The sequence below is a fragment of the Epithele typhae genome (genome assembly GCF_022376455.1).
Source record: "Epithele typhae strain CBS 203.58 chromosome Unknown BXZ73scaffold_1, whole genome shotgun sequence".
NCBI classification, from domain to species: Eukaryota; Fungi; Basidiomycota; class Agaricomycetes; order Polyporales; family Epitheliaceae; genus Epithele; species Epithele typhae.
The window spans coordinates 1,288,509-1,315,566 of NW_025954192.1; the positions used below are offsets into that span (position 1 = coordinate 1,288,509).

At 59.0% G+C, this 27,058-nt stretch overlaps 10 protein-coding genes across 10 annotated transcripts; 5 read left to right on the plus strand and 5 right to left on the minus strand.

The window, feature by feature from the left end:
* Positions 1-412: 412 nt before the first annotated feature.
* On the plus strand, positions 413-1,819 carry BXZ73DRAFT_37457 (aromatic compound dioxygenase; the record flags this gene model as incomplete). Its single annotated transcript, XM_048018009.1, has 8 exons — positions 413-478; positions 545-609; positions 671-733; positions 790-992; positions 1,060-1,188; positions 1,243-1,367; positions 1,422-1,595; positions 1,652-1,819. The coding sequence occupies 8 exons, from the start codon at positions 413-415 to the stop codon at positions 1,817-1,819; spliced, it is 993 nt and encodes a 330-aa protein (XP_047883954.1).
* A 429-nt stretch (positions 1,820-2,248) lies between these two features.
* On the plus strand, positions 2,249-6,889 carry BXZ73DRAFT_36999 (uncharacterized protein; the record flags this gene model as incomplete). The annotated part of the gene is made up of 8 exons (XM_048017924.1): positions 2,249-2,787; positions 2,923-4,231; positions 4,286-5,315; positions 5,373-5,611; positions 5,673-5,912; positions 5,967-6,521; positions 6,571-6,666; positions 6,722-6,889. 8 exons carry the CDS (start codon positions 2,249-2,251, stop codon positions 6,887-6,889), a joined length of 4,176 nt encoding a protein of 1,391 aa, XP_047883955.1.
* Positions 6,890-10,497: 3,608 nt separating this feature from the next.
* Positions 10,498-11,917, minus strand: BXZ73DRAFT_86403 (rab-protein geranylgeranyltransferase; the record flags this gene model as incomplete). Its single annotated transcript, XM_048024193.1, has 8 exons — positions 10,498-10,733; positions 10,784-10,858; positions 10,907-10,990; positions 11,043-11,237; positions 11,288-11,511; positions 11,569-11,696; positions 11,754-11,864; positions 11,915-11,917. The coding sequence occupies 8 exons, from the start codon at positions 11,915-11,917 to the stop codon at positions 10,498-10,500; spliced, it is 1,056 nt and encodes a 351-aa protein (XP_047883956.1).
* Positions 11,918-12,080: 163 nt separating this feature from the next.
* On the plus strand, positions 12,081-15,377 carry BXZ73DRAFT_86404 (protein prenylyltransferase; the record flags this gene model as incomplete). The annotated part of the gene is given in 14 exon segments (XM_048024194.1): positions 12,081-12,578; positions 12,602-12,655; positions 12,705-13,547; positions 13,574-13,775; positions 13,849-14,041; positions 14,089-14,167; positions 14,249-14,342; positions 14,392-14,504; positions 14,555-14,586; positions 14,616-14,739; positions 14,798-14,916; positions 14,939-14,966; positions 14,986-15,266; positions 15,296-15,377. The coding sequence occupies 14 exon segments, from the start codon at positions 12,081-12,083 to the stop codon at positions 15,375-15,377; spliced, it is 2,742 nt and encodes a 913-aa protein (XP_047883957.1).
* Positions 15,378-16,400: 1,023 nt separating this feature from the next.
* BXZ73DRAFT_36896 (uncharacterized protein) lies at positions 16,401-17,271 on the minus strand (the record flags this gene model as incomplete). Its single annotated transcript, XM_048017910.1, has 4 exons — positions 16,401-16,618; positions 16,681-16,809; positions 16,841-16,974; positions 17,036-17,271. 4 exons carry the CDS (start codon positions 17,269-17,271, stop codon positions 16,401-16,403), a joined length of 717 nt encoding a protein of 238 aa, XP_047883958.1.
* A 580-nt stretch (positions 17,272-17,851) lies between these two features.
* Positions 17,852-19,478, plus strand: BXZ73DRAFT_86406 (WD40 repeat-like protein; the record flags this gene model as incomplete). Its single annotated transcript, XM_048024195.1, has 8 exons — positions 17,852-17,911; positions 17,968-18,108; positions 18,167-18,286; positions 18,348-18,371; positions 18,433-18,548; positions 18,602-18,873; positions 18,940-19,302; positions 19,360-19,478. The coding sequence occupies 8 exons, from the start codon at positions 17,852-17,854 to the stop codon at positions 19,476-19,478; spliced, it is 1,215 nt and encodes a 404-aa protein (XP_047883959.1).
* Positions 19,479-19,535: 57 nt separating this feature from the next.
* BXZ73DRAFT_86407 (2-nitropropane dioxygenase) lies at positions 19,536-20,921 on the minus strand (the record flags this gene model as incomplete). Its single annotated transcript, XM_048024196.1, has 9 exons — positions 19,536-19,620; positions 19,678-19,732; positions 19,782-19,844; positions 19,920-19,984; positions 20,017-20,342; positions 20,394-20,516; positions 20,592-20,681; positions 20,710-20,756; positions 20,846-20,921. The coding sequence occupies 9 exons, from the start codon at positions 20,919-20,921 to the stop codon at positions 19,536-19,538; spliced, it is 930 nt and encodes a 309-aa protein (XP_047883960.1).
* A 352-nt stretch (positions 20,922-21,273) lies between these two features.
* On the plus strand, positions 21,274-22,116 carry BXZ73DRAFT_37406 (cytochrome C1 heme lyase; the record flags this gene model as incomplete). The annotated part of the gene is made up of 2 exons (XM_048017994.1): positions 21,274-21,797; positions 21,864-22,116. 2 exons carry the CDS (start codon positions 21,274-21,276, stop codon positions 22,114-22,116), a joined length of 777 nt encoding a protein of 258 aa, XP_047883961.1.
* A 142-nt stretch (positions 22,117-22,258) lies between these two features.
* BXZ73DRAFT_95741 (Brix-domain-containing protein) lies at positions 22,259-23,752 on the minus strand (the record flags this gene model as incomplete). The annotated part of the gene is made up of 5 exons (XM_048026871.1): positions 22,259-22,590; positions 22,645-22,912; positions 22,990-23,196; positions 23,270-23,503; positions 23,573-23,752. The coding sequence occupies 5 exons, from the start codon at positions 23,750-23,752 to the stop codon at positions 22,259-22,261; spliced, it is 1,221 nt and encodes a 406-aa protein (XP_047883962.1).
* A 1,138-nt stretch (positions 23,753-24,890) lies between these two features.
* Positions 24,891-26,388, minus strand: BXZ73DRAFT_36987 (cAMP dependent protein kinase; the record flags this gene model as incomplete). Its single annotated transcript, XM_048017922.1, has 3 exons — positions 24,891-25,052; positions 25,115-25,914; positions 25,971-26,388. The coding sequence occupies 3 exons, from the start codon at positions 26,386-26,388 to the stop codon at positions 24,891-24,893; spliced, it is 1,380 nt and encodes a 459-aa protein (XP_047883963.1).
* Between the last annotated feature and the right edge of the window lie 670 nt (positions 26,389-27,058).

The following is a 27,058-nucleotide window of genomic DNA, read 5'->3' on the forward strand; positions in this document are numbered from 1 at the left end:
GGCCGTTGGTGAAGCAACCGTACGGACTAGTCGTCGCTCCTTTCTTCCGTGCGGCATTGCTGAGCGATGGTAGAAACTAATCGAGCAGCCTGGCTCTAACCCTTGCTGGACGCGAGTTACAGATGCTGATTAACGCAGAGCCTGCTCGTGGATAAAAGAGACTCATATCGGGCGGACGCCCGACCCGCGTAGGGGGCCGCAGCCCATTTTTGGAACGCACATGACCGCACGAAGCACCTCAATTTGAGACGGATTGTGTAGGGTGCGAATATTCATCAATCACGGGCGGAAAGGCCAACGAGCACGGCGTGCCGCATATAAAGCTCCGTCTCTCCAGAACCAACCCACATCTCGACCGTCGCGATCTTCCCCCACACTCCCTACTATTCCTCAGTTCTTAGACAGCACAACAATGCCTGAACACACTCACGGCAAGGCTACGTCCAATGGCATCCCGCTGCCCGACTTCGAGCTTCCGGTGCGTGGTCAGGCCCGATCTCCCGAGCCAGATACTGACGATGCCGTACACGATACCCATGCACAGTACCCTGACAAGCCTGAGGTCATCACTGAGAACCTCATGAAGCTCGCAGCGCTCACCAAGGACGAGTGCGTCCATTGATTCTAGTCTTCCTCCCCGCATCCGATGACATCATTTACGGCCTCCCAGCCGCGCTCGCTTCCTCAAGGTCAACCTCATCAGGCACCTCCACCAGTTCATCACCGAGACGAGGTTTATTCAATGCATTTATCATGTGTACCCTGTACTTACCACTCTGTGGTCCGCAGCTTGACCACGAAAGAATGGATGTCCGCCATCCAGTTCCTCACCGCTACTGGCAAACAGTGCACGGACATCCGGCAGGAGTTCATCCTTCTTTCGGACGTCCTCGGCGTCTCTGCTCTCGTCGACGCGGTCAACAACCCGCCCATGGAGGGCGTTACTGAGTCCTGTGTTCTCGGACCGTTCTTTACGGAAGACGCACCGGACGGTGGGTGATATTAGCTCTAGATTGGAACTCGTCCCGGCGTGTGACTGAATTGCCCTGTCTTCCCCAGTTGAGATCGGGGAGTCTATCGCCTCAGAGGGCAAGGGCGAATATATGTACGTTGAGGGTCGTATCCTTAGCAGCGACGGCAAGCCGATCCCCGACGCGGTCATTGAGACGTGGGAGACGGACGAGAGCGGTAAGCTTCGTACCCTCGGCACCGCGACCGACCACCGATCTGAGACGCGCACAGGCTACTACGACACCCAGTACGACAACCGCGACAAGCCCGACTGCAGAGGACGTCTCAAGTCCGACAAGGATGGCCACTTCGCCTTCCGCGCAGTCGTCCCTGTGGCCTACCCGATCCCTGCAGACGTGAGTGGACGAGATATCTGGACATCTCGGGAAGGGACTGACATCAATCTACAGGGACCTGTCGGAGACCTGCTTCTCCTCTTCAACCGACACAACGTGCGGCCGAACCACCTGCACCTCATGATCCAAGCTCCTGGATACAGGACACTTATCACGTCTTTCTACCCCGAAAACGACAAATACCTGGCATCCGATCCGGTGTTTGGCGTCAAGCACTCCCTCGTGGTGGTACGTCGCCGATAAGTGAGCGGAAACGTGTTCCACTGCGCTAACGCGTGGCACAGAGCTTGGAGGAGGTCAAGAATGAAGCGGAGGCGCGTAAGCGCGGCTTCCCAAAGGGCGACACCTTCAAGCTTCTCAAGAGGGACATCGTGCTGGTTCCCGAGGACCAGGCGCAGAAGCGGTACGAGGAGAACGCGGCGATATTCTCGAAGAATGCGCTGAAGGCGTAAAGTACCGAGCATGCATATGTGCCATTGTTAAGCACACCCTCGAATCTCGATGTATTTGTATCCCACGTGTCGTGTTTGCCTGCCCCGGGGCACGCCATTGTCTGGGCGCGAGGCGCGAAGGCGACCAAGACGGGTGCGCAGTACGAGCCGTTTCAGTGTGGGGTGATGGCGATAAGGCTCTGCGCACGCACAACAGACGAGGGAGCGGGCGTGGAGGGAGTCGGGCGATCTGGGGCACGGCTGGGCACGGGCGGTGGCGATTGGTGGAAAAGGGCACGGGAACTGCCGAGGCGCCGGTGGACGCGTGTTTACCTCGAGGTCGCCGTCCCTATAGCGCACCTCCATAGCGCATCCTGTCGCGTTCTCCTCTATCTCCCCCCTTTCACACACCGCGCCCGCGCGAGCCGTCTGGTCCCTGCAGTCGCCGACATGGACTCCAGCAGAGATAACGTCTTCTCCCCGGGTCCATCCACCCCGCCCCCGCAGTTCCAGATGCATCCATCCTCCGGCTCTCCTGCGCCCTCCGTGCGCGAGCCCCCCGCGCCGAACACTGTCCAGGCGCACCTTGACTCACTCATCCACGGGCTCAACAGCACACCTTCTGCCCCTTCTGCTTCCCACGTTAGCCCGCAGCCCAGCGTTGCGAGCGCGACTATCTATCACGGCCCACAGGAGCAAACACACTCCGGCCCTGCAACTCCAGCGTCCGGGCACGCTGGTTCTGTTTCTTCCAACATGTCTGGTCCCAGCAACCAGGCCACCGACCGCCAGAACGCCCTGCTATCTCTTCTTGGTTCCGTTTCTACTCCCCCCCAGCCCCAGCCCCAGCCCCAGCCCGCACCTCCGCTCATCCCGCAGATGAATCCTATTCAGCCCCAGCAGGTGCCTACGCCACCAGGATCGGCGCCACGAGGAGGAATCTCGAGCAACGAGACGACCAAGTTGCTCCTGGAGCAACTGATGTCGAGGTGAGCCTCAAATTTTTCACGCGGGTTGGGATGAGCGCGCGATCCCTTTTGGGTCGCGGGCTCATCTCCGGTATGCCCTTGTCAAGTCCTCGTGACGGTCGATTTCTCATATTTATGTTTGCGACGTTCCTCCAGTGCTCCCAGGTATAACCAAGCAGAGACCCAGCCCGCGAACATGTCCATGCCCCCCTCCGGAGCTTCCCCACCTTACATTCCGTTGCCTCCCGAGCCGTCGCACCACGACGAGTACGCCATCCCTCCGGAGGCCACTGGCTACAGTCATGACCGTGATGGTTCTGGGATGATGCAGCCGGAGTCCCAGCAACGCGCGCCGTCTCCTACCCGCCGGTCGATGTTTGATTTCGTTTCACCGTTCGATGCCCTTGGATCGAGTCCTGTCCCCAAGAGGAAGCCCAACGCGCCACAGCCGTCCGAGGACCCCTCGTCCCAGTGGACGTCCTCGATGGCGATGGATCCCAAGCGCAAGTCAGTCGAGAACCTTATGGATCAGCTCACGCGTAGCCAGATACCGCCCCCGCCCCCTCAACACCAACCGCCACAGCCGGTCGTCATTCCCTACGAGCCCGTTTACCAGCCCGAAGAGCCTTCGTACCGCGAGGAGCCGATGCAAGCTCGCTCGCGCCCTCTTCCACAACAGCCCCTCATCCCCACCGGATCTCCTCGCTCCTCCCCTCCTAAGCCGGCAATCCTGCCTGCGCGTCAACAGCGTCGCTCTGGTGAATCCCCCATTACTACCGGGGGCAACCAGGGTCCGTATGGGAACACCTACCAGCGCGACAAAGAGGGCTCCCCGCTCCCTCAGCGCGGCGGTAACGAGCCCAAGCGCACCGGCTCCAAGGGCAAAAACTCCAGCCCGAGCGCACAAAGCCAGCAGACCATCGTCTTCGACGTGTCGCAGCCGCTCGACGAGATCCAAGCACCTCAGGATGCCGTCAAATCCACCGCCATTGCGCTCGTCAAGGTCGACTCGACGTTCCTGCCTGGCACGACCATCGGTGCCACGCAGTGGGTCGCTTACGCGATGACCAAGGGCCGCGTTCGTGTCATCTCGCGCTCCAGCGGCGATCGCACTCTCCTCCAGCTCCCCACGATTTTCCCCAACACGACCGCCGTCACTGACATGTCTGTCAACGGTAACCGCCTGGCAGGCGTTACGTCCGACGGTGGTCTTGTCGTCTGGGAGCTCCCCGAGGTCATCACCGACGACGTTCCCGGACGCTTGATGCTCTGTGTCTTCCCGGAGACCAACGCCGAGCGTCTCCACGCAGTCAAGTGGCACCCTCAAGAGCCCGATCTCCTCGCTGTGTCGTCTGACCAGCATGTTTACTTCCTGAACATCGTGAACGCGGCTCATGCGTACAGCGGCGAGCCGATCGTCCAGCACGATCTCGAGGGCATCGCGCAGACGTTCACCGTCTCATCTGTAAGTGGTGGTCATTCCGGCGTGCATCCAAGCGCACTGACAATGAGCACTCAGCCCATTGTCGCCATCGACTACGACGTTCCCCGATCGGCGCTCGCGGCAATCTCTGAAGATTCCACGCTCACGATGTGGAACCTCCGTGACACGCTGCCTTTCTGGTCCCACAAGATCAAAGGCGACGATCAGCCGTCTTCGCTTACTTTCGTCGACGGCGGTGTGATCATCGGACGCAAGAACGGCACGATCTTCCAGCTCTTGCCTGTGATGGGCCGCCAGGTGCTCTCCACTGTCAAATTTGTGAATGGCGAGCGCGAGGACCCGCTGATGTTCGGGCACGCGAACTACGACTCGCGCATCCAGACGCTTTGGGTTGCCAACAACCGGCGCGAGAGTATGATCGCTTTCAAGCTCAACTTCGACGTCGGCGCTCCATCCCCCGGCGGTGAAGACCTCAGCCGCGTTGGCTACTTCGATCAGGTCGTCGAGTTCACGGGGCCGAAGCCGACCATCCACTTCGTCATCCTGACCGCCGACGCTGATCCGCACGGCGATGAGGCCCACGCTGCCTGTGTGGCCGCCAAGGTGGCCCCTGGCGAGCTCGCCCTCGTCGCGTTCTCCGTACACTCGACCGGCGTGGACCAAGTCTTGGTCCGCAGAGAGTGGTACGACAACGCGCTGACACGCGCCCAGTCCCATTTCCCACTATACCACGGTTCCGTCGTCCCTACCGAGACCAAGCCGCCGCGTCAGCCCCAAGCCATGTCGTCTTCGCACCCCTTCAGCCAGCCGCCTCTTGGTCCCTCCCCCATGGCTGTTGCAGTCCCCAGGATGAAGACACCCCCGTCGGAAGAGGTCGAAGCCGATGTGCAGCGTGGCGACGAAGGTGGTCGCGCGCGCGAGCCGAGAGGCAAGAACGCAAAGAGCAGGACTGTCGGCTGGAAGGACAAGGATGCGGACAAGAAGGGCGTCGAGTCTGGCTTCGACTCCGACATCGGTCTCGTCCTCACCAAGGAGATCAAGAAGTCTGAGGAGAGCCTCCACGGCCGCCTCGGTCGGCTGATCTCCAAGGAGCTCGACAAGCAGCGTAAGTACCACGACGCCTTTATTTCCCGTTTCAGTGGTCTGATAGCATCGTCACCAGACCAGCGTCTCGAGGAGGCTCGCCAGACTGAGCAGGCGGCAGATCTCATCCGCCAAGAGAAGATTCTCAAGCTCATCTCGACGGAGCTCACCAAGAACACGACGCGCGTCGTCGAGATGGCTGTTAAGTCCGAGGTTCAAAATTCCGTCCTGCCATCACTCGAGAACATTACCAAGGTCGAGGTCAAGAATGCGCTCAGCAACCAGATCGCGAAGGGGATCAGCGACGCCATGAAACAGGTATTTGCTCCTGGGGAGTCGAGCTCCGGTTGGACCGCTAACCACTCCTCGTACAATCTAGGCGCTTCCCACCGAGATCGAGCGTGTCCTCATCCGACCTGAGATGGCGACTCAGGTTGCTCGCGCGTTCTCGGCTACCGTCACCCCCGTCATCGAGAGGCAGGTGAAGGAGACCATTTCCAAGAGCCTTCTCTCCTCTTCTGCTATGCACCAGGAGCTCTCCCGTGAGATCCGTTCAGAGATCTTGGGCCTCAAGAAGGAGGTGCTTGCATGGCAGAGCGAGACTCTTCGTAGCCAGGAGGTGGGTATCACCGGCGGTGCGCCCTACCCATACGATACTCATCGCAATGCGCAGTCGGTCATCCGCGATCTCGAGCAATCCGTCCGGATGCTCTCTGATCAGGTCAAATTCCTCATGAGTCACCCGCCCCCGCCGCCGAACTTTGGCCAACACTTGCAAAACCGCACCTCCCCCGGACCCTCCAGCGCCGGCGGCATGCCATCGAGCAACCAGCTCGCTCAGCTCCTGCGTCAGCCCAACATGGCACCCGGAGCGATGTCCCAGTCGGCGAGCTACCAGCCGCACACTTCCTTCCAGCAGACACCTCCTCAGTCTCAGCCCCCCGCTCCCATGCACGCCCCGTGGTTCGGCCCGAGTAACATCGCGGCCCCGCAGGCATCTCACCCCGCAGCCCCTCCCCCCATTCCTCAGCAGCAGGCTCTGCAGCGTGCGACGCCTCCCTCCTCCGGACAGCCAGAGGAATGGGATGACACGTACCTTGCTGTATTGGGTGCCCAGGACACTCGACAGCTCCGCGAGCTGCTTGCACGTTCGAACCCGGACATTGTCATGCCCATCAACGCCCCCAGCCCCCTTTCGCAGGCCGTTTTGTTGACTTTGATCCACCGCGTAAGCTTCACTGTCAAATTTGAGTAAATACTTGCTCACGGTCTCACAGCTTTCAAACGTCGTCGGGGAGGTATCGCCGGTCGATGAGTCGTTCAAGGTGTCCGTGTGGTGGTTGCAGCGGGCCGCCACCGTTCTCAACCCCAGCGTGAGTGTTCGCTTACTCGCGGATGAGGCAAGAGCTTATTAGATGTGTCACACAGGATCCCTTGATTGCTCCCTACACGTCTCGCGTGATCCCGAACGTCCAGCAGCTGCTGAACACGATCAAGCAGAGGCTTTCCATTCTCCCTCATCCGCCGATCGAGGCAACGCGCGCTATCGGTGACATCCAGGAGATCTTGTCCCGCAAGCTGATGCAGCAGCAGTGAACTATGCGCACCCATCTCTCGCATGCTTTCTCTGTTCGTATGTTGTATGCTGTCGCCTCTCGCCGTCCATGAACTTTGTATCATTTCGTCGATTCCTGCTGTGCACGAAAGTACATTATTAGTGTCGCTTACTGGGGTTGCACCCCTCCCGTCTCGTACCGCTTTGCTTCTCCCGCATGTTGTCCCGTTGAACGCCCCTCATGCCCGTCGATGATCTTTACGAGCTTACGATTGTCTCTTGTCACGTCTTGGTTGATTGGTCCACCACCGCCCTTTCCCCTGCATAAATCTGTACGCCGTGCCCCCATTGTATCCGCAGCTTCAAATTCTATTGCTAGTTCTACTCCATCCACTACCGAGACATGAGGCCTGGGCCTGAGGATCTATTGGTATTCGGAGCGCAATTGGCACAAACATCGCGCCAGCCTGCGTCCGTTGTTGCTGGAGCGAACTCTGCTTACCTAAACCGTTTGTCGAGTCATGTTCAGCACTCAGGGATACTACATAATGGGAGACTGGGATTCTCCTCTCGCATCTAGTGATTGGGTTCAAATCGAGCGCTAATGACTAGGTTGCACGAGTGGCCAATTGAGGACATCGCATCACTAAACGTGCATCGTCTGGACCGTATGCCGAACGCGCGAGAACACACGCCGTCGGCGTGAACAAACGCCGTCTCCGGTGGCAACGCAGAGACAGCTTAGATCTAATGATCTCTTGCGTGCTTATGCGTGTTCACCAGTGAGTGATCGCGTTATCGTGCAAGGTCTTGACAGAGGGGCGGAACATTCATGAGCGACCTACCCTGTGAAATGGTTTGATCCCGTTGGGTCATCGAGGAGGGTATATATGTTCTTGTGGGGATTCGTTCTGGGTTGTGCGTATGTACAGGAGCGGTGGTATGACCTAGCATGTACTTACACAAGCGATCACCCGTGCACGTCTGACCAGGTCGCGCAGGGCGTCGGACCATAAGTTAGGTAGACCATAGCGAGACCGTAGACTGATCATAGCAATATTATAGACTGACCATAGTAAGCGGGCCATAAGACCTCGCAGACAATAAATGTCCTTCCACAGACCAATCATACCCGCGCAGATAGGGTTTTGAATGATTGCAAAAGTGTATACTTATTTGCACCAGGACTGTACAATGCAATGCAAAAGCGGACCGTAACTATATGTGGACCCAAAGCCCAGCTGGAGTGGAATGATGTCATAAGCGTGGTGATTGAGCGAAGGTCAAACAACGTACTGTCCGAGCCGGACGCCAGAGGGACCAACGATCGCGAGCTGTGGGAGTGCGTGCCCAACGTCTTCTCGTCCGCATCAGCGTGAGAGACGTCGTGGGTAGCAACCCAAGAGTATGCACTGAGCCCACAAGACTCACCGATGACCGTATCTACTGCCGCAGTCCCAGGGTGTGAGGGAGGGAGGAATGGGGGAGACGAATGGGGGAGAAGGGGGAACAGAGCGGGGAAGCAAGGCAACGCGCGGGACACATCGGCCGACAGTACTTGCGACGGCTCAAGTGTCCTCTACAAATTTGGGGGAGGAGGAGCAGTGTGAGGCCTGGGAAGCTCCCGCGCGCTGTGCCGCACCTGTGCGAGTTGAACGGGCCCGGCGCAGAGCACATCGCACGCGCACGCCTCTCGGGGGGTGAGGACAATAGCGCATCTGAGCACGTCCACTAGCACGTTCCCGCGCGCACGAGCAGGATGCACGCGAGAGCAAGGAGGGCGAGGGCGAGACAGAGGTGGAGAGCACGAAAGAGGGCGTACTCACGAAAGGGATCGTCGTAGCTCTCGGGTGAGGAAGGTGAGCTCGAGAAGGGGGCCCGTGCCGAAGGGCGCGAAGCGGGCAATGAAAGCGAGGAGAGGGTCTAAACGCCATGTGCAGGCGTCAGGGCCGGTGGCTGAGGCGGTGGTGGTGGACGGGCGCTGCCAGCTAGGGGACGTGAGACGCAGCGGTGACCGGTGACGAGGGCGCAACACGGCCGCACTGGCAGGATGAATCCCGCGAGCACTTCCACTGCCCATTGCGGGGATGGGGCGGGGCGAGGCGGGGCGAGGCGGGGAGCGCAGGCGGGTGGATCGCGCGGGGAATGCACCGAGAAAGGATCGCCGCAATACTGAGAGTCCCATCTTCGAACCTGCGAGGCCACGGACCACGCTGAAGGACGTGAGCCCGACCGTCGCCTCAGTGACAGCCCCCGGGGCGTGGGCCTGTGGGCCTGCGGGCCTGCGTATGAACGGCCTATGGCCAACCTATGGCTACCTATGGTCGGGCCCGCCAGGCGCACCGATCACCGCCGATCGAGCGCACCGATCACCGGGGCTCGGCCTCTTCCATCTCTCTCCTGAGCATTCTCAATCTCCCAGACACGCGAAGGACTTACCACTTCTCGCAGACCAATGTCCGGCCGAACACCGTCGGCGTGTCGAACGTCGAAGGGCGGACCATCGAGTGATCCCCCGCCCGTCTGCGCGATCACGCGCGACGCTCCAATGCCACAGCGTGAGCGTCGTCTGCCCAGTGCGTGCCAGCCGTGTGCGACCTTACCAGTGTAGTGTTACACCGCGAAACTGCCTCGACGTTTGACAGATTGATACATTAGAACAAACCCAAGGCACTGTTTTGACGTGGCCGCGAGGTGCGAGAGCATCATGTTAGGGCATAGTGCAGCCACGTACGTCGCAGGTGTGCGATCATGTGGTCTGAATGATGTTGGCCCGAGCTCTTCGTCTGTAGACCGCATTGACGTCTTGGGAACCATCCAAGTATCTGGTGAGACGATGGAGGCAGAGCGTCCGGAAGGCAGAGCGGCGAATGCGCGGCGAACGTTGGTCACCGGGCATCACGTGGACGTGCTGGAGATCCTGGTGGGAAGCCCCAACGTCGTCAGGCCTCCAGGGCCCAGATACGCCACCGGGCTCGGTGAGGGAAACCGTGGACGAGGCTGACCGCCGTACGGCACACGCATCCACGCCCGTCAGCTTTGGCAGCGATTGGTCTCCATAAAATCGCTCAACCTTTTCCAGCCATCTTGGCTCTCGTGACGCCGCGAGGGCGCACGTGAATGCGGACTGATCAAGGCTTATAAGGCGCGTGGGGGATGCTCCATCCGTCCCCCAAGCCCTCTCCACAACCACCAGCTTCTACCTCCATCCACTCGACCACCATGCAGGCTGTGTGTAATCCCCCTAACTCGTGGCGCGCCGTTGCTGACCTGCAAGCCTTGCTCTTGCAGACCACCCAGACCATCACCAACGCCCACTGCGGCGAGTCCCAGTGCAACTGCGGCGCTGAGTGAGCCATTTTGGTTTAACCTCGCTGATCGGTGCACTCACCTTGTTTCATGCAGATGCAAGTGCAAGCCTGGCGAATGCAAGTGCTGAACGCGCACTGCGCCCCGCCAGGAGCATCGTCGTAGACGAGCATTGCGTCCCGGCTCCCAACTGTCGCTCTTCGGCCGCAGGTGTAGGAACACGAGAAGGAGTAGGATATGCGGAGCCTCCAGGCTAAAGTGTACTAAATATAAACTCATGATCTCGTACTATCGCAACGTGTGATAAGAATGTGTGCCGGCGCCAGTGTGTCCAGCTTTATCAGTTCTGGCGTCCTGTGGCATGCTTTGCATTGAGTATCCTCCGCAGCCTGAAGAAGCTAGGGTAACTCTCACCTATGTCCACGTATCGTTGTCGTCTGTCGGGGTCGATGGTTTGCAGTCGTGACAATAGATCGTTGCATGCTTGCGATAGACTCTGCCGCTCGCCGCTATCCATGGTGTCTTCATGTGCACGAAGCAGTAATCGTTTGTAGTATACGAGCGATTCCATGCACCCTATGGGTCTTCTGTTAGTGGAAGGTAGGTTCGTCGATAAAGTGCCCTACATTTACTGTCGGGCTGCTCTTCGAGAAGCTCTTGGATGGCCTCGATCTCTCGTTCCACGATGGATATGTTGTCGCCTAGAGTAAACGTTAGCCCACTTCCATCAAGAACCATACCGCGCATACCAGCACCAATAAGCCAACGATGGTATATCCAGACACTTTGATCGTTGGGGTCCGTGTACATCGCATTCTTCACCAGGTCAAACTCTGCATGTCCGATCAGCTCACGCAGCCGCACAAATGTGCTCAGTCTGCTTGCCGTCTTCAACGGACTTCTTCTTGTCCAACTTTCCTGCATCCCACAAAGAAGTGAGGACTTTGGTGCGTTGATGCCATGCGCTGAAGTTGGAAAAGTTGGCCTCGATCTTGCGTTTCGTGAAGGCAAGGTCGGCAGTTTCTGGTTTCTTCACGGGCATGGACTCGAGAATGGTTCGCCGATAGTTCCAAGCCATGACTATTACCTTGGGTGAGCATCGCGATCAGTGTGGAGGAATAAGTGCTTACAATTACGAGAGTCAGCTTCTAGCATCTTCTCGGCAACAAAAAGCTCCTTGGTCCAATACGACTGCCTCCATTCGTAGGGTTTCTCGTCTGTGGGGCCATCAGGGACCATGCGCAAGCACCATTGCCGATGGTTCCATATCCAGTAGACTTTGGGATGCTGCTTCAGAAAGGCGGTTGTAAGGGAGAGATCGTCTGATAGGATGTCGTTCACTTGTGTTGGTGGGCTAGAAGATGGAAACATATCGGATGTTTATTCCTCATAAATGTTACTAGAAGAGTACCTGTCTTGGAAGATTCCCTTCAAAAGGATAGTGCGCCGATAATTCCAGATCGTATAGAACTCCGGGTTGACCTGCAGTAACTTGGTGGTGAGTTCGAAAGCGTCTTTGCTGTAGTCTCCGATCTTCTTCTATAATCCTTCCGCATTAGTGCCATGGTGAGGGTGCCTTGACTGAACAACATTTGCCTTTGCGAGAACCTCCGCGGTCAAGTCCTGGAACTGCTTCAGCTTCGCTTGCTCTCGTTCCTTCTTCGCCGCCAGAGCTTCGCGGGTGTACTTGACGCGTTTGAATCCATGCTGCGTGGGTCGTTAATGTTGTGGATAAACGAGCCAGGTTGCAAACAAACCATGGTAGCTATCGTCGATAGATGAGTCCAAGTTGCGCTGCGCCGTGACGCGCTCGCGTGTGTGGCACGTGAAGCGCCTTGAGTCGCGCTCGCGCAAGTTGGTGGCAGGCTTGTTGTCCCCAACCTCCACCCCGTCCTCGCCCGCGGCAGGCGAATTCTTTCAAACATGCCCGCGGCGACTCTCCAAGCCCCGACACTTGAGTCCTTGGCTTCCGTCTTCCCCCTTACCTTCCCTCTCCCCACACCAACTACCCATCCCGATCTTGTCACGACTAAGGACCTCCACCGCGAGGAAGACCTCCATCGCAACCCTTCGTCTTCGCGGCATTGGTGGAATGCCATTCAAAATGTAAAGGAGGCTTCTGCAGCTTTGCAACGCGCGGAGGGCCCGTCGGACCTGGAGCCAGAAGTGGCCGCCCTTCTTGGTCCTCTCTCTTCCCCAGCAGCCCGCACGTCGCTTCAACGGCAGGCGTACATATATGAGGCCGCACTCGCGCAATTTCCAGCTTCATTCAAGCTGTGGAAGTCGTATCTACAGACGCGCATGTCTTTCGTCTTGGGCAAACTCGTTCAGAAGAAACGCGCGGGTGGCAAGAAGAAGTTCCCGGAAATGGGCGAGGCTCTCGAGGACGAGAAGGAGGACCTGGAGCAGTGGGAAGGCGGCGTGGACGGATTGTTGGCTGGGAGGAGTGGAAGATGTTGATTGCGACATTCGAGCGTGCACTCATGTGGCTGCCAAGGGTGCGTCCTCTTCAACAGCACGCATGTGTCGCGGCTAACGTCGTCGTAGATGCCGCGCATATGGCTGCTCTACCTATCCATCTTCAACCACCCCTTCTGTCCGCCACAAATCTCTCATACACACGCGCGGCGAACCTTTGACCGTGCACTACGCACCCTTGCTCCTTCCCTCCACCACCGCGTCTGGGTGCGGTACTTGCTATGGGCAGAATCAAAAGGTGGCGCGACGACTGTTGCCGTATACCGCAGGTACCTGGCCGTCGACCCCAGCCTCACCGAACGCTATACAGCCCTTCTCCTCTCCCCCAATAACCCCGACCCCCGGCCGCTAGAAGCTGCCAAATTGTTATTGTCTCTGGCTCGTAAAGCCGCTCGGGGAGAATACACCAGTCCAGAGGGTAGGAGTCCTTACCAGCTCTTGGGCGAGTTCCTCGATGTAGTGGAGCAACATGCTGAAGAGGTCGGTCTGGACATTACTGACACCGACAACTCAAATAAGAAGATTGCAGACGAGGCCGAGACGTCAGCGTCCCAGCAACCTGAAGCCCCTGCATCCATGGGCGGGAAGCTCATCCGCTTTGCTGGCCCTGCAGTCGCAGTCGGGTCGGACGGCAAAGCTCTTCCCGCGTACGACGAGGACGAGGATCCGCGGAGTCTCCGCAAGCTTAACATTGAAGATATCATCCACAAGGATGGCCTGGAGATGTACAAGGACCAGGCGGGGCGTCTGTGGACTGGGCTTGCGACGTACTGGATCAAGAGGGCCGAATTCGACCGCGCGAAGCTCACGCTTGAGAAGGGATTGGCAACCGTGCTCACGATCCGTGACTTCACACAAATCTTCGACGCTTACGCGGAGTTTTCGGAGAGTCTGATCAGCGCCCTCATGGAAGTCTCGCGGAACCTGACGAAGATGAGGACGAGGAAGACGTGAAGGAGACGGAAGCAGAACTGGACACGAAGATGAAGGAATTCGAGGAGCTCATGGATCGCCGGCCATTTTTGGTCAACGACGTGTTGCTTCGACGGAATCCTAACGATGTGCAGGAATGGGTGAAGCGGGTGGCATTGTGGGGGGACGACGACGAGAAGGTTTGTTTGTTTTCCTTAAACATCATCGGTCGCTTCAACCCGCTATTGTGCAGGTCGCGGAGACTTACACCAACGCGCTCGCTACCGTCAACCCTCGAAAGCAACAGCCAACTTCCACAAGCTGTACATCAACTTCGCAAGGTTTTACGAGGAGGGTGGGAGCTCAGGAGAAGCGGAGAAGGACATCGACAGTGCCCGTAAAATCCTTCTCAAAGCTACCAAAGTCAACTTCAAAACTGTGGATGAACTCGCCGAAGTCTGGTGCGAATGGGCGGAGATGGAGATCCGACACGAGTACGTTACAGTTAATGTCTCGCGTGGCGCGTTCTCAACGTTTCCAGGAACTACGACGAAGCTATCCGTGTCATGCAGCGTGCCGCTGTGGTTCCCAAGAATACAAAGATCAACTACTTTGACCATGTAGTTTTACATCCACTTGCCCACGATTGCTATTCTCATGGATGTGTGTTAGTCCCTCCCGTCCAAATCCGTCTGTTCAAGTCATTGAAACTTTGGTCATTTTACGTTGATCTCGAGGAGTCTCTTGGCACGGTAGAGTCAGCGAAGGCCGTCTATGACAAGATCATGGACTTGCGTATGCCAACGCCCAGGTCATCGTCAACTATGCCGCATTCCTCGAAGAGAACAATACTACGAGGAGAGCTTCAAGGTCTATGAGCGTGGAACAGAGCTGTTCACCTTCCCTGTGTCTTTCGAAATTTGGAACATCTACCTCGCCAAGTTCGTCAAGCGTTACGTGAGTTTCTTCCCTATTTGCACGATCCCCAACTCTGAACAAGCTCGTAGGGAGGGTCGAAGATCGAGCGAACACGAGACTTGTTCGAGCAAGCTCTCGAGAAATGCCCAGCGAAGTCCTGCAAATCCATCTTATGATGTATGCAGCTTTCGAAGAAGAGCATGGTCTAGCGAAGCGTGCGATGTCGATCTACGACCGCGCGACCACCGCGGTGGCAGACGAAGACAAGTTCGAGGTAAGCCTGCCTGTTCCCTAGCGCCTCGCCTGTCGCTCAACCCCTGCCCGCCCCGCAGCTGTTCACGATCTACATCGCGAAGGCGACGTCGAACTACGGCCTGCCCGCGACGCGGCCTATCTACGAGCGCGCGATCGAGACGCTCCCCGACCGGCAGACGGCGGAGCTCTGCCTCCGGTTCGCGGCGATGGAGCGCAAGCTGGGGAGATCGACCGCGCGCGGGCGGTGTACGCGCACGCGTCCCAGTTCTGCGACCCGCGCGTGCACCCCAAGTTCTGGGCGGAGTGGAACGCGTTCGAGATCGAGACCGGGTCCGAGGACACGTTCCGGGAGATGCTCCGCGTGAAGCGCTCCGTCCAGGCGCAGTTCAACACCGAGGCGTCGTACCTCGCCGCGCAGATGGCCGCGAAGGAGGGCGGGGGCGCGAACGGGGGCGCGCGAACAGGGCGGCGGCACAGCAGGAGGCACCCCGTGGACGCGATGGCCGCGGCGGAGCGGCAGGCGGGCGGGGGCAAGGCTCCGCGTTCGTGTCGGCCAAGGCGAGCACGAACGTGAGGGAGCAGGAGGCGCTCGAGGCGGCCCCGGCGCAGGCGAACGCGGACGAGATCCACATATCGGACGACGAGGACGAGGATTGAGTCTGGGCGGTTCCGAGCACACGTACCTTATCTGTTGTTGTATCTGCTAACTGCTGCAATGCTGTTCCGCCGCTCTGGCGTTTTCTGCGGATGCGTGGTTGGAAGAAGCATCGCTTGCCTTTTTGGGCCGCTGCTGCTGTGGATGAAATAAGCTCTGGTGACTGTCGTTCCGCGCTCAGCCGCTCTCACCAGCGCAAGTATCTCAGCTTGAGCTCCGCTGCACGACAAAATGGACAAACACCCATCTGTGAGTGAACGAACCACGTCGTGTCGACCCCGGCTGAGAATTTTTCTGCAGTACGAAGCGCTCTCGTCCTTCCTGCCAAAATATCCAAAGCCGCGGGGTCGCTGTTCCAAACTTACAACGACCTGAAACACGGTGCGCGCCGACGCTGCTGCGCCCGCAGTCTAACCGACGGAACCACAGCGCAGCAGTGGACTGATCTCGAGGTCGTCGAACTTCCCGGGTGCGGACGCTGCGCGATGCGCGGCCGGCGCCCGCAGACGGTGAGCGCGATCGTCGCGCCTCGTCGTGTGAGACGGAAGCTGACCAGAGGGTGCAGGACGCGACTCTCTCCGTGGTCCCATGTCGCTCTCCGAGTCGCTCTCGACGGACTGGTACGCTGGGTGCGGGGGGCCCTGTTGAGGTGCACGCGAGATCTGATCAAGGAGTTTTGGTTACAGGATACGAACCACTTTCAAGGAGCTGGGAGGGCCACCGCATGTGTACCTGGCTATCAACACCGAGGACTCGTCGATCGTGTATTATAAGATCAGCCCTGGCATTGTCAAGCCGCCCCTGTGAATATTCTGAGAGCGGGTGTATGTATGGTATGCTACTTGGTTTGTCCGGATGATGATGATGATGTAATAAGGTACATGATGTATGACAGCGGCGCAGAGCAAGAGGGAAAGCAGACTATGTACTCGGTAAAGGACAGAAAAGCGGTGGATGTACAAAAGCTGCGAGGGCAGGGGCCCGCTCGTACAAGAATGCAAGGGCAGAGTCGCGGACGCAGAGGATCACCGAGGTGCCGGCCAGCGATCGACCTCGACTGAACAGATGTCTTCCCAGATGACGTCCCATCCGCCCTGTGCGAGGTGCGGCTGGGCTTGCCACTGGGAGATGATCCGACGGGACTCGTCGAAGGTCACGTCGTGAGGCCGGAGCTGTTCAAGGAGCCGAAGATGCATCTCCAGAGACCGACGATACGGCTTCAGGATGAATGGCAGTTTTGTGACTATTCCATTACGACATCTCGTCAGGGAAGCGATGTCTGTTGAGGTGGGGGAGGCAACGTACCGAATTTCTCCAGTGACCAAGTCACCCAGAGCGGCTCTTCGACGAAATTCCATCCTTTGGTTTTATGCACCTCGTACAAGAGGTCTTCGAGACTTCGAATGATTTTGTTGAGCTTTTGGAAAAGCCTTCCTGTTGATGGTAAATACAAGGGTCCGGAGACGGCTAGAGTGATGGCTTACTAGCCGTGTGACCACAGTGCGGAGATCCTCGATGCAGTCCTCCATGGCACGAAGTTTCTCGAGGACGATGGGGTAAGTGGGCTGCTTGCCGGAAGGCAGGAGCGCCAGCTCGTTGCTGCAGATCTCGGAATGAGCACACGGCGAGAAATGGACGCATAGACAAACGGAGGACGCACTCGAGCTCAGTGCGAGCGTCGATAAGTTTGGACGCCGCCCTCAGTCCTTGAGAAGACACCCTGTCGTCCCACTCGGCAGCGAGTGCACGGATCTCGAGGAGGTTGTTCCGGAGGGTGCGGTGGTGGGGGAGCTCGCTGGTTTTGGAGGGGGACGGCTGGCCGGGCTGCAGTCGCGCAGCGACGGGAGAAGAGGAGGGGGTCGACGGGCCCTTGAAGGAAGCAAGACGTTTGCTCATGTCGAAGTATGTGCAGAGAAGCGGCGGAGGAGAAACGAGCGTGTGCGAGGGAAGGAGAGACGAGGATGGGGCCCGTGCGGAGGAGTGGTCAAAGGACGGGACGGCGTGGCAGGCGTTGGGGGCTGCATGAGGGGCCGAGGATTAAAACAAAGACCGGAGCCGGCGGCTGGCGGACACTAGTGCAGACCGAGCGCAGAACACTCACGGAAGGACAACGGAGAAGATCAACGGGACTCGCGACCCTGGGCGGCTGCGGCAATCCGGCGACGTGAGGGCGCTCCGGACAAGTTGCTGGGACTTGCTGGGCGCTGTGGGCGTTTTGTGCCCGGTGAGCAAGCTCGGAGCGAGACCGGGACGGTATGAGGCGTACAGGCGAGGCGGAGGGGGTACGAACTTGAACGGAGGACGCGAGGGCCGGTTTTAACGGGCAGACACTCGATCGCGATCGTCATAGACGACAACCGCCCTGGCCAAGGCCAGGCGCCGAGATTGCTTTAGTCGCAGCCGCGATCGACTCCGCGGACAGCCAGCCAGGGCCCCCTCCTCCCGCCCACCAACCAGAGCCTGCACACCGACCACGATGCAGCCCGCGGACACGTCCACCCTGCTACGCTCCGAGGCCGAACTCGAGCTCAATCTCGTCCGTTCACCTCTCCCCACCCACCCGTGATCGCACTAACAGTATATGCACCCCAGACCCGCAAAGCGAAATCTGACCGCACAAAGCACCTTGGCTGGCCAATCGACACCCCCGGCAAGGCGCTCGACCTCCAGCTCCATGGCAGCGTGGCATGGATTGCTGAAAACACCACCGTCGTCCGCAAGCTCGACCTCGAGGCAAGCAGTCACCGTCGTGCATCATGTCTCTTCCTGACGCTCGCCGCACGCGCCGCAGACGGGGAAGACCCTCCAGTTATTCAGAGGCCATACTGCGCCTGTCACCGCTCTTACGTTCGTCGACCGCAGCCCGGGTTCGGGCGACCACCGCTTCCTCCTCTCCGGCTCCTGGGACAAAGTAAGCAAGCACCCGGCCCCGCTCGGCCCCGCCCCACACTCACACCGCCCACGGCCCACAGACAATCAAGGTATGGGACACGGAGGTGGGCCCGGAACGCTGCTGCATGGCAACCCTTCGATCACGCTGATCGTCCAGACGCGCAGACGAAACAGCTCGTGTCGTCCACCGAGGCCCACTCCGACTTTGTCAAGGTCCTCCTGGTCGTGCCAGCACTCAGCCTGCTCGTTTCAGGTGGCTCCGACAAGATCGTGCGGTTCTGGTGCGCGTCACTCCTTCCGTTTGGCGGCCTACCCGGCTTACCCGATCGCCTAGGGACGTCTCCGACGTCGGGAACGGAAAGCCGTTGCAGTCGGTCGGCTCGTTGACCGACCACACTAGGCCGGTTGAAGCTCTTGAGGCTCGAATGCTCTCGGAGAACGCGGTGGTGCTCTACACCGGGGACACGATGGGCATCATCAAGGTCTGGGAGGTCACGCTCGACAAGGGCACCCCGCCGCGGTGGCAGAGCAAGCTCATCGACGAGCTCAAGCACCACCGGACACGAGTGGATGCCATGCAGTACGGCAACGGTCACCTGTGGACAGGTGGGGCCCATGGACTCCCATCTCATATGCTCGACATCTCATCTCACCTTTCCGTGCGTCGCACAGCGTCGACCGACGAAACCGTGCATGTCGTGCCGCATCCGGCGCCCGAGAATAGCGCACAGACCAGGCCGCTTCCGCCAATAGAGCACCTGACAGCAGTCAGGGCTATGCTTCCGCTAGCATGTTCCCCGCTTGCGGAGCCGTATCTATTGACCGGGGCCGGCGACATCATATACGCTTATGATGTGTCTTCTCCCGACTTGCCTGAGCTCCTTGGTCAGACGGACGGCCACTGGCATGACGTGACGGCATTGCGGCTGTGGGTCCGCAAGACTGAGGTAGAGGGCGAGCCAGGTAAGACCCGCGTCGAGCCTTGGGTCGTGAGCGCGAGTTTAGACGGAACGTTGAAGAGATGGAAACTGAGTGGTGCGTTTTGGCCTCTTGTGAGGAATCGTCTCACTGTTTGACGGCGAGGATGCACAGAGCTTCTTCATCCTCCCCCACCAAAGCAGGAGGAAATCGAGGCTCAGCCTGTCAGTCAGATGGACGACATCGACGAAGACGAAGAACGGGAGCTCGCCGAGCTCATGGGAGAGGATTGAAACCAATACCGCATTATATCCAACGTGTATCATACAACATCACATGCACAGGGCGCTTCAATAATCACAGCTTGGCTTTCTCAGCACGAAATGGGAAGAGCCTTGTATGCTGGCGACCGCTGTATTTACTAGCTCGTCGACGCTAAAACAGTAGATGAGCAAGAATGCACTCCAAAAACGTCAGCAGCACCAGACTCACATTTCCTTTGCTGGCTTGATGTCTTTGATCGACCCGGCCACCTTGCCCATGAGCCCTGCGGAGAGATTAGCAGCAACTCGTCCTAAAAAAAGCCTGCTCCTTACACATGCGGCTTTCCATCGACTTCTCTGGATGCTGCTCCAGCTCAACCTCGTTGGGAATCTTTCCTGCGCAGTTAAGGCGCGGATATCCTCTTGCCTCTTGTCCTCCCTGAAGCGCACCGTGTGAGCTCAATGACCCACTGCCTCCACACCACACGCACCAGCTGGCCACATAAGCCGTCTTGCGCACGTGCATCGGCCGCCCGCTGTAGATCAGCGTGCGGAGACGTCGTCGTACCCCGCGCTGAGCACCAGGTCCTTGTGCACCTTCGGCGCGCCCGCCTCCTCGCTCGCGACGAACCGCGTGCCGACCCACACGCCCGCGGCCCCGTATGCGAACGCGGCCGCGAGCCCGCGCCCGTCCGCGATGCCGCCCGCGGCGACGACGATGACGGGCTCGCCCGTGAGCGGGCTCCGTGCGGTGCGGCAGAGGTCGATGACGGCGGGGATGAGCACGGAGAAGGGCGTCTCGCCGGTGTGGCCGCCGCCCTCGCCGCCCTGGGCGCAGATGACGTCGACGCCTTGGGCGAGCGCCTTCGGGACGTGCTTCGGGTGGCCGACATGCTGGGTGCGGAGGTTGGCATGAGAGCGGGGGAGAGGGGAAGGGGAAGGCACGTACTTCATCACGACGATGCCGGCGGCGTGCAGCTTGTCGACCATCTCTTTGGGAGGGACGCCGACGGCGCACACGAAGAGCTTCGCGCCGCCTTGGATTATGACATCAGTCAGCTCGGGAAGCTGGCCTTCGTGTAGTCGTACTGAAAGACGACGGGTGAGCAGGCGTGCATTCTGGGGGCAAGCTAGGCAGACCACGTTAGTCTTTCGCGCCTGTCCGCCGACTTGAGGGATGAGCAGGTCGACGCCGAACGGGGCGTTCGGGTCTTCGAGGTGGGCCTTGATTTCCTCAATGCTGTCCGGAGGATTTTGGGACTCTGTCGGAGCCCTCCATGACGCCAATGCCCCCCGCGTTCGTGACGGCTGCCGCAGTTTCGGCCCCGCAGCGACATTCATTCCTAGCAGACCCACGTGTTCGAACACTGCCATTGCTTCTACATGCGAATGCTCACCTGCCAACATGACGGGATGGTTGATACCGAACAACTTGGTGAGCGGCGTGGAGAGTTTGGGGGCAGAGGATGGCATGTTGACTGTGTTCAATGCTCAGGAACTATCTAACTTGGGCTGAGAAGACGAGCAGAGGAAAGGAGCGAGACGGGGTGCGTTGCGCATCTCTGGAGATATATATCCCTGCGTGAGCTGGTCATGCGCACCAGCTTTGGCGGCATCGGCGAAGCAAGATGTGGGGAAACGACCGGCGTCCGGGGTGCGAACTCCCGGTTGCCGGCGACGCACGTCGCACGGTCACGCGCTCGACGCTAACACAGGCGCCCTGCCGGCCCGGCGCCGCGTCTCTGCCGCTCTGCCATCAACGGACCTCCACCAGCTCCTGCCACTAGCCTCAGGGCCGACCTTGCTACTTTCCGTGCAGGCCGCCATGTCTAGCTCGACCGACACGTCCAGTTCGGTCGACAAGTGCCCAGTCGACCATCGCGCGTTCACAACTTCCTCCCCGTCATCATCATCTTCATCCGCCGCCTCGGCCGAGAAATGCCCCGTCGACCACACCCAACGCTCCTCCTGGTCCTCCATCCTCGGTCGCCAGCGCAGCGGCGACGGCGACGCAGCGGAGCTCCCGGATACGCCCGCGGCGCCCGCGGGCCTGAAGCTCCCGCAGGACCGCGAGACGTCGTCGATCCCGCGCGCCGACGGCGGGAACTGGGTGTACCCGTCCCAGGCGCAGTTCTTCGCCGCGATGGCGCGCAAGAACCACGACCCCCGCGCGGCGGACATGCAGGTCGTCGTCCCCATCCACAACGCCGTCAACGAGCGCGCGTGGGGCGAGATCATGAGCTGGGAGGCGCGGCGCGGCGGGGAGCAGTGTGGGGGCGTGAAGCTCATCAGCTTCAAGGGGCGGCCGGGCGACCTGTCGCCGCGGGCGAGGTGGTACTCTATCCTTGGGTGCGTCGCTTTCTTTTTGTTTTGTTCGTGCCGCTGGCCGGACGAGGGGGCTGACGATGCGGGCAGGTTTTCGCCTCCGTTCGACAGGCACGACTGGGTTGTGGACCGCTGTGGGACGCGGATGCGCTATGTCATTGACTTCTATTCCGGCCATACGAAGGAGCCGTCTCAGAACGTCTCATTTTTCCTAGATGTGCGGCCGGCGTTGGACAGCTGGGAGGGTGTTCGGATGCGCACGGAGCGTTTCTGGAGTCAGGCGTTCCGCAGATTCGGGGGCGATACGACACCTCAGCAAAACTCTCCACCGACACGGCCATAGACACGCCAATTCATTCTGCACTTGCTTACAGTATCTCACATGTATAATGGACCCTAATGCACCACTATCATGACATCGGCGAAGGTGAACAGACCGGCAGACACATCACATCCCATGACGCAGTACAAAAGTACACAATGTATCACCGCTTGCTACGAACCTTCTGCTTTTTAGGCGGAGGTCTGGGCACTTCGTCCTCACTCTCGCTCTCTTCCTCGTCCTCGACTTCACTGATCTCTTCGTCTTCGTCCCATTCGTCATCATCCACGGCTTCTTCGTCGAATTCGCCCTCAGACTCGTCTTGAACTTGATCGTCCATGTCCTCGTCTTCGTCTTCTTCGCCATCTCCGCCCGACTTCGACGCTTTTTTCTTCTGTACATTCCGCTCCTGCTCCTCTCGTCGCTGTTTTCGCAGCTTTTCTTTGGCGGCGTGATCGGCCTTCTGAGCCTTTGCTTCCGCCTTGCTCTTCTTGACTGCGCCATCCCATGAGCAACACCTCCGAAACCACCAGGCCCCAGGAGACTCACCGAACTCGTGGTACAACACGCCCCCCTCCTTCCCCGGGAGCCCCTCCACGACCTTGATGAGCTTCAGCTCCATCCGCGGCCCGATCTCGTCCAGCTTCACCGCCCTCTTCTGTCCTTTCTTGTTATTCCGCCCGACATAGTCGTCCGCCAAGTCGACGGCTTCCCCTTCGTCCCCCGCGGCGCTTGACGCGCTCGACGCGGCGGTCTCGTACCCGTCGCTGCCCGGGCCGGGTTCGCCGCGCCGGCGGAGGAGGAAGTCCGCGACGTCCTTTTCGTTACCGAGGTCCAATGCGGAGGAAGAGGGAGCGGCGGCGCCGTGAGGATGCGCCGGATGCGCCTCGAGACGCCGTAGGGCTTGACGGTGATGAGGTAGTGCCGGAAGTCGACGGTGCCATTCTCGGCGTTGTAGGCGACGAGGACGACGCGGCGCGCGGAGGAGAGCGAGAGCTTGTGCGGGGCGAGCGGGGGGAAGAGGGACTGGAAGGTCTTCATCATGAGGGTGAGGTGCGGGGGCGCGGTGGGCGAGGGGGGCGGGAAGTTTGCGAGCACGAGCTGCGTGCGGCGGATGGACGGAACGGAGGGTTAGCAAGGCAGGCGGGGCAGGCGGGGGACTGGGGGGACGTACGAGCGGGGGACTGAGGTACTCGACGGTGCTCATGCTGCGTGCGCGGCGCGAGGAGTTGATGATGTCCTTCACCAGGCTGTACCGTTCGATACGGAAGCTCAGCGTTGGACCGGCAGAGAGGCGTACGATGCGCAACGAGGGTGCGACGTCTGTGAGCGTGAACGCGAGGAGGTGCGTGACTCCGAGTGCGGGAGCCATGGTAAGGAAGTCCTTCAGCTTGTTCCGCGCCCGTTCCTTCACTTGCGGCAGCCCAAGTCAGCACGAACATTGGAAGTTTTTTTGCGAAAAATGCAGGTCACTGACCCTCAGACGGCTTGCGGTGTTAGGCTCCATGACTTTGCGCACGTCCCGGACGAGATGAGTGAGTGAGGTCCCGACCTGGCCATGCTTGATCACGAATGACTTCGGGACGCCTTCTGCAGTGGCGGGATTCGAGGCTGCACCTCCTTTCAAATGAGTGCGATTCTTGCGTCGGCGGGCCATGGTCTAGAAAAGAGATGTGGCAGAAGTGGGCTCGTGGCCGGCTGAGGGAGTGTAAAGCTAGGCTAGACGCCGGCGCTCTAGAAATTTGGACAGATTCGTAGCACGTGCTCACAGAAGATATCATAGCAGACTGCAGTTGCGCGTGCGGCCAGGTCAAGGCAAAGTACGTGAAACGAATGCCTCAGCCGAACCCGTGCCGAGCACCTTAAAATAAAGGCGCAATCAGCCCTTAGTAGGCCTTAGGCCTTAGATGCGGGCCCACAGGCTGAGAACACTTGCCCAACACTGTAGATCTAAATGCCTTCTGCTAAGAAACGATACGTAACACGTGACCAGGATCTACCTCCCTCCGTTCGCAAGTAAACATGCATACATACGGTACGGTGAGCCATACACTTAGTAGAGCACCAAAAAGGCGTCGAGAAGCAGTAGAAGGCAACTAGTCATGAGTACTTGAGTAACGGCAGAGCGCTGACGGGCGCTCTCGGTCGTTCGAACCACAAGAAATACTCCCATTTGGGAACCAGTGAACGCTTCGATGTCCCTCTAGCCCAGAGATCGAAAATATCGATATATAATACAGTAATAAACCTGGATACAGTACCGAGGGGAACGAGCAATATACATGGTCACACGTACGCGGACACAGGACGAGAGGTAACGAGCGTGGGGAGGGAACGAGCAGGACGAGGTGAGTGTAGTACTGGGTACAACCAACGCGGCCGCCCGATCGTCCTCGGAGATTGGACAGAGGATACAGAGGGGAGCACGAGGCCGGGAGCGAAAGCGATACAGCGGGGGGAGCAGGGTATGACCGAGCAACTGAGCATGGGAGACAGTCCGGTGTTCACCATTTGAGCGCATGTGCGTCGATGGGAGCAAAATAGGGATACCAGCACGAAAACCCATAAGGAGCGGAGGATATTATACGGCGCGAAAGGGCAGGGAAAGGGGCGAGAAAATACAAATATATACGGGTGAAGGGGTGTCCGAGGAAGAGCCACATGGGTTCAATCAAAAAGCAACCCAAGCCCAACCAGCAGGCCGTACTGAAGGCGGTGACGTCAGGCTTCGGAAGCTGCCTTTGTTGAATGAGTGGACGGGTGAGGGGCGGGAAGGGATGAAGGAAATGAGTGTGCTAGAACTCCAGGAACGAATAGGCCACGGGATCGAAACGCTGTTGGATGGTGGGTGGGCTCTCCTCGCGAATAAGACCAGGGATTTCCTCCGCGGGAGGGAGAGGAAGATGGGAGAAATTGCGCGTGTCGTCCCCGGAGGCAACGTGGGGGATGATAGGTGCCTGAATATGAGAGGAACAAGTAAGTCGGAGCCGCTCTTGACTGAACTGAACATTACACGAACCCTAATCTCGCGCCTTTCCAGCGAGTCCCAGTCGACCCCACGGAACCACGGATGATCCAGCACGTCCTGCGGGCCACCGATGAGATTACCCAGCCGCTTGCTACGATCCGGATGCAAGAATCCCTTGATGAGCTCCTTGGAGAGGGGGTCGACTTCTCTCGGCCAGTGAATCTTGCCCTTCAATATTTTCTCATAGATCCCGTAAGCGGTCTCGTCGAAAAACGGCGGATACCCGACGATCATCTCATAGCAGAGAATACCGCATGCCCACCAATCGGCAGCCTTCCCATGACCATCGGATTGAATGATCTCTGGTGCAAGGTACTCTGGCGTGCCGCAAAGAGTCCACGTACGGTCGTCCACAATCTTCGCGAAGCCGAAGTCTGTGAGGCGGAGATAACCACGTGAGTCGAGGAGGAGATTCTCCGGCTTGAGGTCACGGTAGATGATGTTGAAGGAGTGGAGGTACTTGAGTGCAAGAATGATCGTAGCAAGGTAGAAGCGCGTGACGTCGGCCGTAAACCGTTTTGCACGACGGAGGTGGGTGAAAAGCTCGCCTCCAGGGACGTAGGACATGAGCATGTAAACATTGAGACTGTCTTGGAAGGTCGCGTAGAGGTCAACGATGAAGGGGTGGCGGACGCGCGAGAGAATGAACCGCTCCGCGTTGACGTGCTCGACTTGCCGTAAACGCATAATCTCGCTCTTCCGCAGGACCTTGAGGGCAAATGCATTTGTCGTGTTTTGGGGAGAAGAACCCGGGAGTTTGACTAGGAGCACACGACCGAAAGTGCCGGTGCCTGCAGGCGGAGAGATTACGACACTGCGAATAAGCGAAGATCGACATGGAACTCACCTAGGGTTCCTTTTACCTCAAAATCAGTGAGCTTCAGTGAACCCATCTCCAGATGTGACTCTTCGTCCTCGATATGCCTCTGGGGTGGGCGGGGAGAGCTACCTGTGGGTCGCGAGTCCACATCCATCCCGTCATGTTGTTGACTCCGACGTCCGTTCCTCAGATTGAGAGGGGACTGCTCTAGGCTGAACTGGGTTTGTGCAGACGAGATGCTGAACCGTGGGTCCGAGTCGAAGGTGATCGATGTTTCGCCGTCCTCGCTCCTTCCAGGCGAGAGAGGGGGGGTGATAGGCCCGTCGGTGAGCATGCAGTCCGAGTCGCCCCGGAAGATGGCGGAGTCGGGGGTAGTGGAGAGGGCGAGGGTGGTGTGACTGGGGAGGGAGGCGGAGCGAAACGCGGGGTAGGTGGGGATGTCCATGTTCTTGGTCGGCATTAATAAAGAAGTGAAGTAGCCGCTTGTTGGCCTGTAGAGTCGGCGGCTGGGTGGCGAAGCTGTCAGAGTCGGCGGCAGGACGAAGCCCTGGGCGGCTCACACAGTGAAGGATGAAGGGGTAGCTTACGGAGAGGATAATTAGAGATGAAGAGGGCTACAAGATGGTGCTCAATACATCGGAGAGTCGCGTAGAGATGGGCCAAGGGTGCGCCTGACGAAGCGTCAGAGGATGGAGGGGCGATGGGATCAGAGGGCTATGAGGGCCGGAGACGTGGAGAGGGGAAGGGGATGATGGGAGGAGACGGGGAAGAGACGGCGGGGGCGGGATGAATCTGCGCTCTGCGCGGAGCTGTGGGGGTAGAAGAGGACGTGGGTGGACGAGATGGAGGCAGGAGACCAGCGGCTTGCAAAGAGCAGTCCGATGCGCTCACAGACGCTGCGCCATGGCCAGGCGCCCTTCGGAACGATCTCACTTCACGTGCGCCACGTGGCAGATCGAGCCCGCCGTTGCCGTACTTAGCTCCTCCTCCTCCTCCGCCCCGGCAACAAATGCGCCTCCGTCCTGCAAATACCACCTCGCGCTGCGACGTCCTGCGACACCATCTATTTATTCGTGAAACTCCAAACTCCACAACGCCTGCCCTCAAGGCTCAAG